Here is a 10,430-nt window from a genome sequence, read left to right on the forward strand (position 1 = left end):
CTGATTCCTCCATTAATGGCCCTTATCCAGCGCCAATCTTTATTTAAACTGAAAAGTAGGAATCAGCGCCCCCCACCAGACCCCCCCTACTGTTAGTGCTTTCTTTCTTTCTTTCTCTCTTTTTTTCTTTCTTTCTTTCTTTCTTTCGATTTACCATTGCATGTTTTTACTGCAACAATTGTTGAAGCAGTTTTGTGTTTGAGTTTCGGGAACTGTGATTTTCTTGCGCCGGACATGCACATGGCTGTAGAACACGATGTTCTTATCTTTGCCATGCAGAAACAAGCCATAAGCGAGGAGACATTGGTTTCTATCTGTGCTGGCACACACAATAGGGATTAATTGATCCCCTAATACCTCAGATAAATCAATGTCCTCCTCCCCCTTTCAATCTTTTCGACCAATCAGAAGAGGTGTCACTGGGTCCACAAACAACTTGAGCCAATAGGAGGTGGACTGAGGGGGATTGAAAGTGTGACAGTGCATGGAGTCAATCAAAATGGCATTGGTTGTTATTCACCGCTTCTGCATGGACTGTGAGATTTGCCTGCGAAAGAGATAAGAGACAGTTGCCATATAACACATACAATGTTAAAGGGTTATTTTAACCACGAAACAGATCTGTTGTCGTTTACTCACATTCACAAGTTTCAAACACATGTCTGGGTCTTCTACATGAAATTATTTTCTTTCTTCCACAGAACACAAAGATACCAATACCCAAGTCTCTTCGGTTGTGCTCTGCAGAAGAAAGAAAGTCATACAGGTTTGAAATGACAAGGGGGTCAGTAAATGATGACAGAATCTTTATTTTTGGGTACTTTAGTCTACTACGATCTGCTAAAACTAAAAAAATGGTATATTCTAGTGCAGTTTTGCTGTGGAATACATCTGCATAATGTGTAACATCCTATTGGTCTCCAACTGACCCCAAATGTTAACCCATTGAAAATTCCACCTTCTGGTCTGGAGGATTCTCTCCCTCTCACTTCTGTCCTTCCTTTATTTCCTGCCCTTTTCCCTTCACACTCCCTTCGTTTTCCACAATCATGATTTATCCAAACTTTTTTTATCAAACGCTGCTAAAAATATTCCCTTTCTTTCTCAAAATATTGATTTTGCCTGTAGCATTGTCTATGGTGCATGTGAGAGAGAGTCTTTGGATGAGGTTTATGGGCGGGTGTGGGTGCCAACATTAAAGCTTAAAGAAAACGAGTTTGAGTACAGCTTCTTCCACTTTTAATAAATCTTTCGATCACCACACGCAGTCGGCTTCATCAGCGTTACTCCTTAACATGTCCTCGATTCATAAGAGCGATTTGACGTGCGCTTAACTTCTACCAGACAGTTCCATTCAAGTGCGTTATGAATTTCGCGCGTTAGTCATTTGCAAAATGGATGAAAAGCGTATAATTTTGCCGCAACAATCGCAGCCTCTTTTGTCGTTGGGGCATAATGGAAATGGAGGGAACTGATCAATAGGTTATTGATTTTCATTGGATGGAGTTGGGGGAATTGAGAGAGCAAGAGAGGTGGGGGCTGAATGTGAAATGCAGGTTTTTCAAATCTTCTGCTCGGAAGATGAATGCTCATACTGGAAGCAGGTGATCTTGTTTGTCTCCCGACATGTGTTTTGAGTTCACAGTGCATTGTGGGATTGCGGCTATGCACTGAAAGATCAGAATGTACTGTACGTTAGCAAAACATGTTATGTAAACTTGAGTTATATTATGTTTCTGTTCTTTGTGTATTTATAGTAAAGCAATCTTGAAGCCGCTAAAGAAATACATCTTCATCTTCAATATGTGCATGATCTTAATATGTTTTAAGGTTGACTCCCAATTGGTCTGTCCCTTATAGTCGGTCTGGTAGCATTGTCCAATGTTTGGGGTACGGTCTGCATTATCTGGGCCGGTATCGCAGGCGGATACATGTATGGCACGTTAATGCACGAAGCTGGACTTGCATTGATCTACAAGCAGGATGTCAAACATTTTAGCGATGATCTCGTCCTTGTTATTGCCCTCCAACGGCAGGCTGTTAATGCATAAAAAAATCGTTCGTCCCCATGTTTTCCTCGCCATCTCAATTGGACGCCCAGAGCAACAGAAGAATACCGTGTTGTCGTACTCCACAACCACTCCTCCCCCTCCCTTCCTTCTCCTCTGTGCATCCCACATCCTTCCATTTTTGTCTCCATCTATCTTTACGACACCTGGTTTCATCTCCTTAATGTTTCCGGACTTGACAGTCTCCATGGTCAAAAATTCTTAATTAAGCCGGCTGTGTATTTGCAGTTAGGCAAATTGCAACCTGACGGGCTAATAAAAACGTTTTCGAGGCAGAGAAAGCGAAGGTGCAGAGAACGATCATCATCAGCGCCCCAACGACGCTATCTGTCCTTTCCTCTCTTTATCACTGTCATCCGCCGCATGCGTCTTCGCATTTTCTACATCACAGCCCAGGGAAAGATGGATTGATGAATATTGCGTGTAGGTCTATATTTTCGCAGGGCTTTTAATCTCTCTCGCATTTTGATTTGACTTCCAGGACTCATCGATTAGAACATTAACAAAAATGCTGGAGATATAGATATGAATGTTTTGTTTTCCAAGTACATTCTCTTTTGAAGCTTTTTCTTCTCAATGGTTGCTATTTTTAGTTAGTTAATGGCTTACATTTGCGTTCAGTTTACCACAAACTAGTAAGTAGCTTTAAGAAATTGCACAACAAGAACCTCAAAATGTCTTGGGATTTGGCAGCTGACCTAGTAGGCCGTAGATACTGACCCCTTAAGATAATTGGCTACATGGATGTGTGAAAGCCACGTAATTGCCACTGAGATTTGATACCTTGTATTGTTTTAAGGGTCTTTAACTGTTTTCCATTGTTGTTGCAACCTGCAAGGGAGCTATCACCTTTCTTGGTTTTACAAATTCATAGTGGCATATTCGACACTCTAAAAAATGCTGGGTTGTGTTCCATCATAGGCTCATTTATAACCCAACAGTTGGTTCTGTCCGCATTTTAATTTCTGTAAGTTCAGTTTTCTGTGTGTAAAAAGGATAGTTTACCTAAAAATGAAAATTCTGTCATCATTTACTGTACATTTACCCTCTTGACATATAAAATATATATGACTTTCTACTGCAGAAGGACTTTGGTGACAGATCAACAGCAGATACCATTGACTTGCATTGGTTTTATGTCTATAAAATAGAAGTGAATCGGTACCCGCCTTTGTTAGCTTACCAACATTTCTTTCTCGTGAGAAGATTTAAGGGTAGAAAGGTTTCACAATATCGCTACCAGCAATAACGTAATATATAATTCAGCATCTGTTTAATAGTTTTGCCATAAGAGCCACAATGGTTACAAACTCTCTCTCTCTCTCTCTCTCTCTCTCTCTCTCTCTCTCTCATCCATACATTCAAATTTTTTGTCAGATTTACTGTCCAAAAAGGAGAAAAAACTAAATTTCTAACAGAATTTGACTGATAACCTTTTTTTATAATTAAAAAACACATTTAAACTGTTATCACGATATATCATTACCGTGATACTTTTGTCCACGATAACCATGACGTAAAAAAAACATCTTCATCTTCTCTTTTTGATTGTCCGAGACGTGCCGTACATAATCTCGCACCTCCCTGTCCATATGCCCATGATTTATCTAATGTGTTAGAAATCCATTTCTGTAGTGTGAGGCCTTCCTATGAGACACCAATAAGCTTCTCACACCTTTGGTAATAGTGTATGAGAAGCATACCTTCAACAATACATTGTGTGGTGTTGCTTAATCAAGTGAAACAGTAGACATCGGCTGTTAGGGTCACAGCTTTGTCGAGAGGGAGAGAAACAGGGAGAGGGAACAGGAAATAGAGGTGTTATAGCATCTCAAGTGCGGGACTTGTGTTTGCCGCAACATGTTGTATTGGCCTTGTGTTAAATGCGTGTGTGATTGCATGAGGCTCTTAAGTGAATGACACTGCAGCTAATGAGCCAAGAGGTCTTGCAGGTTGTTAGTTTTGGTTTTAGAGAGCCCTCGTGTTCCCAACAAGAGTCTTGACATCTCTTAACCTCTGTCAGTTATTATGGTTTCATCAGGCGTGTTGTTCCTCCTGCAGCACAGCTCCCTGCGGCCTTGGTTTTTATAAAGTTGTGTAGACACAGTTTAATGTAGACCGTTTTCATCGGACGCGAACGCACCTGACCCCAGTTAACTTCCGGTTTGTTTTTGGCTAGTGTCTAATAATATACATATATATTCATTTATGTTAATATTCATTTGGATTTTTACTGTTTAATAATTGTATTAAAGAATTGTTGAATAATGTTAATTGTATTAAATAAACAATTTGTTGAAGTTTAGCCAAATAACGGTTCTTCTCGGTTTCTTTAGACTGTTATAAGAAATAATGTACAGGCGCTCTATTGTTTGTGAATGTGTACCGGAAGTTCAGTTGGGGTCACAAAAGTGCGTTTGTTTTTGTTGTTAAGATGAAATCGTCTATACTTAACGGACAAACTCTAAAAGGTGTTTAGGTATTTAGACAAACCACGCGAACCATTTGTTTATAACACACATTCATTATATAAGCAAGGCAACTTGTGAAATGGTAATATATCATGTGTGTTTTAACTGTAAATATTTGGTAAAATCAAATGTAAAGATAAGCTTGATGACTTAATTGTACAGGACGGTGGATAGAAATGGGGTGGTGCTTTACAAACCCAAGAATAGTGTTATTATACATTTTTTAATGTGAAGTTGAATGTTACAAAAGAATAGAGAGGACTTTTTCCATCTTTGTTCTGGGAGAAACACATAATGTTCTGTTGTCTTTTGAAAACAGATCTTTAGAAATGAAAGGGACCAATGAAAACCATAAGAACAGACAAGCACCTAATAAAAGCAATTCATATTTTAAGAGAAGCAGTAAACATGGCTGTTTCAATTAGATGCAGAGGTAGAAGGAAGTTAACGGATGGCAGCACGTCGCTGGTGTCTGTAAGTGGGGTCAGGCACTTGGGGTCAGTGCTGGAAGGTCAAAGGTCACAACTCCTATTAAAATGCCTTTTAGAGTCCTTCAGAAATCTTATGTAATAGCAGTGTGCTGACCGGTGCTTGTTAACCTGAATGAGGTGAATTTCTTTGAATGTATTTGAATAGAGCCACCTGCGCTAAATGATATGGCACGGTATCATAAAATATGGAAATATTATACTATTGTACATTTATACATAAATCAGTAAAAAAAGTTTTATATTTGATCATTTACCTTGCCTCTAAATATAGATTAAGGACATTTATCTTTATTTAAAGGTATAGTTCATCCAAATTTTAAAATTCTGTTTTCATTTGTTCATCCTCATGCCATTCCAGACCTGAATGACTTTCTTTCTTCTGCAGACCACAAAAGAAGATATTGTGAAAAATGTTGGTATCGGAACCACGGCGGTACCCATTCACTTCTATTTTACAGACACAAAAGTAATGTCGATGGGAGCCGTATTCTTCAAAATGTCTTCTTTTGTGTTGTGCAGAAGATAGAAAGGCATACAGGTTTGAAATGACTAGACGGCGAGTACATGACAGACTTTTTATTTAGGGGTGAAATTACCCGTTAAGACAGAGCCAGGTCTCATTTTCCATGTGTTTTACACAACCTTGAGCAATACAGATAAACAAAATGTACTCAAAGGGATGAAATGACAATTATCATAATATTCTAGACCCTGTTGTGAATAGGGACATCTTTTGTGTTTCACTGAAGAAATCATTGCAAGAACATGAGGGTTAATAAACTGCATTCAGATGTTTTCGTCGAACGATCCTTATTGTTTGGTACCACTGTTTGTAATGGTACAGTACACACATAAAAACTGTAACAGAAAATTATTTTATTACAGTAAAACTGTACTGAACACAAAGTTGTTCTGTATCCTTCCTACATATCTCCCTGGTGCCTTTGTTAGAACCGCACGATGTTTTCCCCTTTCTCCAGTTCTACAACCACAGTCACCACCTTCACCTCTGCACCCCCTTCATCTTCTTCTCCTCTATCTCTCTCCATCTTCTCTTAACTCATCATCCCCCCCATCCTAGCCTTCTATCAGTACACCACCATTACGCTCATAAATCAATATTGACGACCCATCATCTGATGGATGAATTACGGGACCGTGGACGGCCGCGGCCACGTGACAGTCAGGTCTTACATTATGTTTCGACCATTTAGTCGTCACCATTATGCACGGTGACTCGAAATGAGGTCCTTTCAATGAGAGGCAGAGGACGAAACGCATTACTGTTTTTAAGAGCACTTCATTGCCGTTTCTCAGCGTTGATAAAGAGCAAAGTGTGAGACTCAATGAATAGGCCGGTTGGTAATGCAAAGCAGACACGCCGTTGAAGGCGGTTGTGGTCTTAGCTCACAATGAGAAGTTTCATATAAAAATGCACCCACACATTCAACAGTGGGAATATGATCGATGCCACGATTTCTCATCTGATGCTTTTATAAACCTAGTGAGTAGTCAAATGCACATAGAGGTAATGATGTGAAGGATTAAGCTTCTTTAAAAAAAGGCAAATGTGTTTGTACGATACCAGAAAGACTACAGTTACAGTATTTGCTGCAGAATTCAAGCGAGAAGCCAAAAATATGTGGGCTGGTAAGAGAGCCAATCACAAAAGTGCTTCCATTGCCCTCTGGCCAGTTCTGACCTCTTGACCCTGGCCATGACCCCTCAGGCCAAAGGTTACCCTGAGGGGTCAACGGGGACCACTCTCAGGCAGGTCCGAGAGTAGTCACCATGGAAACCAAAGGCGAAAGATGAAGATGGAGGGGAGAAGAGAGTTCTGGCCTGTAAGCTTGCCAAGTCCCTCTATGTATCATGGACCAAAGGTTTGGTGGATTTAGGTTCCCCCTGCTGGACACTAACAGGCAGTCTGAATTATTGAATTTGACTGAATGTGTTTGTTTAACGTTTACTATTTTTTTATTAATTTATTAATGCATTCATGTTTTTTAAGGTATAAGAAAAATAAATGAGAAATTAGTCGATCTCAAATTAAAGCTTACTTTGCCACCTTGTGGTTACATCGTGAGATGCTGAAATGGTATATGTAATGCATACAATCTAATACACCTCCCAATACAACATTTGACGAACATTCGGCAATTTAATTACATACACTTTCAAAATCGGGAAACTTTCACAGGACATGGAAAAAACTTTTTGGGTGCACCCTCTCTCCCTTGAGTTCAATTGCTAAGTTACACTATAGAGAACAATACGTTGAAAATTTAGTAGGGCCTATGATACCAACAGTTATATCAGTGTCCATGAAAATCACAATTTGAAATGATTTTGATCTCTCTAGATCAGTCTCAAGCTCCTCAAATGATTTGGGGCAAGTCTGTTTTAACCAAAGTGTCCTGACCTTCTGCACAGTTAATCACCATGTAGTGGGACGCTTTGGCACCCTTAAGGCATTCGAGCAGATCGGCTTTGGAACACTGAACAGAACTAAACCAAGGCCTGTATGTTTTGATCGGCCTCTGCCCCCCACGACTAAACCCCACTGTCCGTTAATCAGACCCACGTTTCCGCCGTTAATCTCCGCCCTTCCTCATGTATGTAATTAGATTAAGGCGATCAACACATCAAGGGGCCAGGGTTTTGGGGTTTTAGAATGAGAAAATTAACATAAGTAATTAACATGTGCATGATTGGACCAGATGCACAGTAAACATTCATGTAATTTTGTGTTTGTTATAATTTGACAAAATATTTGCACATTAATAATAAGCAGTTAACTGTTTGTGTGTGTGGGGGGGGGGGGGGTTAGATTGGAGAGAGTGCAGATTACAACATGTTCAACAGCTTGTATTTTAAGCATAAGGCACACATATGCAAAAAAATAAAGTCCTTAAAGCTGTCAAAGACAATAGGAGTTAACTCAGACGGCTAATCAGGGAGATTTAGCAAATGAATGCAAATTGAAGAAAGATGTGATTAAGAAAATGACATTTAATTAGTTAAAATGTACAGTGATTTGTTTTTGTTTGTTCTTAGTCATCCCTGTTATAATCGTGGTCAAGAAACATAATATAAATATTTAAAATATGTATTGTATATTTAGCTGATAAAATTACAATTCATAATATAGTTTTAAAAAATGAATTGTTTTGACAAGCAACCTGAATTGCAGGTTCTTGTTTGACGGTATATACAGATATTTCGTTTGAAAATAAACTAAATGTTTTACAATAAAAAAAAAAAAATGTATTGTTATTAACTTTCTCTATTTAAACACATCGTCAGAAAGGATGAGACCCAAAGTCATATTTTAGACATGAATTATTCCATAAAGATGGCCTATAGCTCATGACCCTCTTGTTTTGTTTGAGGTAATGCAGTTTGCTTACCACACTTCTCTAAATCGCCCCTCCCTCCCTGTTCAACACCAGCAGTGTAGGTCTTCGCCTGAAAAACGCTTACGAGATTACGCTGTGTGATAAGCTTCCTATTTTTCGAAACTGCATGAGATTTATGGGATTATCTGGGTACTTATCCAGGAGTCGGCTTTGGGCAGCCTGCCGAAATCTCTTAAGACTAAAGATTTGGCTTCTGAGCTCTTCTGTCTAATTATTATCTAAAGTGGCTGCAGATGTGAAGAATGTTTTTTTGTACCCCAGACACGCTTAGTGAGAAATTTAAATGGTATTATGGTCTTGGACTGTTTGTGATGTGTCTTTCTTTAGCCACGTTTTTTTCACACTGTTTTTAATCATCCTAATTGCGTATAGTTTTTGTATCTTTGTAACTTTGGTTGGTACTCGGTGTAAAAAGATATAAAAAAAGAAACGGCAACCAAAACTAATTATATACATTTATTTGATGATAGATTTGCACAGTATACAAGATGATGCCAAAATTGGTGCCAAAATTATAATCTGGAGTGAATTACAATTAATCATATCAGTGTATGAAGGAATGTTGTGCTTGTCTGAAGTCTGCAGCCCAGCTCATGTAAACTCTGGGTGTGAAACACACAAATGGACGGGTTGGTGGACAGCACCAGCAAGGCATCCGTTTTAGGCGGCTCATGGTCCGGTAATGTGCAGGTAGTGCGAAGGGAAGCTGTTCCGTTACCCTGCGGATCCTCCTCCGGGCCCGGCGTCTGTGGTAGTCACCATTGGAGAAATCTTGAAAGTTGGCTGGATGAATAGCCCAGAAATGTCCCTTACCGTTGTCACTGCGGCCAGCTTTGATGAAGCACTCGTTCAAAGAAAGATTGTGTCTGACACTGTTTCTCCAGTTCTTTTCCTGTTTGAAAAGAAATGAATGTTTTACATTCAGACATCTGCTGATGCATTTGTTTGTAGTGAAATGTTTGAAGGGTCAATCGACAATTATTAAAGGGATCGTTCAACCAAAAATTTCTAATTCTGTCATCTTTTATTAACCCTCATGTCATTCAAAACCTGTATATGATCCTTTCTTCTACGTAACACAAAAGAAGATATTTTGAGAAATGTCTTGGTGGTTTTGTGTCCATACAATGGAAGTCAATGGGGGCCAGTTTTGTTTGGTTACCAATGTTCTTTAAAATATCTTCTTTTGTTTTCTGCCCACAAAATAAAGTCATACAGGCTTGTAATGACACAGGGGTCAGTAAATCATGAACGAATTGTCATGTTTGGTCTTTTAATGAACATATTTTATATTTAAAAACAATTTATGTTACCAACAGCTTCATGCTATGATCTAGATACAAGTACATACTAAAATGAAACATTTTGTAAATATTCAGGCAATCATTTTGGTAAACAAGTAGTCTCTAGGACGAAATCATTGTCAACCAGGATGTATTGAAGGGCTATAAGTTGAATTGTTCAAAAACATCTGTGATCTTTTACTTTTTAAGAGATTTCTACTAAACAACAGCACAATTGTTTATCCGTGCCACAACTGGTCAAGGACGTTATTCCAGTTGCTCTATGAACGTACAATACCTTGCTTTTGAAGTAAGGATAGCGATCCATGATCCACTGGTAAATATCACAAAGCAGCAGCTTCTTCTCTTCTGAATCCAGGATGGCCATTGAAATTATAGCAATGTAGGACTCGGTTGGTTTCTCATCTGTCCCTTCAATCTTCACATTCGGCTTTTCTTGTTCCTCTTCACTTCCATTGTCTTCATGTTCCTGGTCCTTTGCTTTTCCACCATCCTGTTTTGAGAGAGTTTCTTCGCTTTCCTCATTGACCGTGGCTTCAAGACCTTCAGGTGGAATGGAACGGTCCTCTGGATTCACTCGGTCAGTGTTGCGTCCCTTATTGTACAACAGGTAGTCAATAGTGAACTGAAGTCCCAACTGTTCTTGATCACCACGGCTTGACTTCTTATCATCCAT

General features: G+C 39.1%; 1 protein-coding gene across 1 annotated transcript; it reads right to left on the bottom strand.

Moving 5' to 3' along the window:
- Nucleotides 1-8,989: 8,989 nt before the first annotated feature.
- On the bottom strand, nucleotides 8,990-10,430 carry foxq2 (forkhead box Q2; the record flags this gene model as incomplete). Its single annotated transcript, XM_079471907.1, is given in 3 exon segments — nucleotides 8,990-9,028; nucleotides 9,031-9,342; nucleotides 10,032-10,430. Coding segments are annotated over 3 exon segments (750 nt in total).

This window comes from Barbatula barbatula (genome assembly GCF_947034865.1).
Source record: "Barbatula barbatula genome assembly, chromosome: 13".
NCBI lineage: Eukaryota > Metazoa > Chordata > Actinopteri > Cypriniformes > Nemacheilidae > Barbatula > Barbatula barbatula.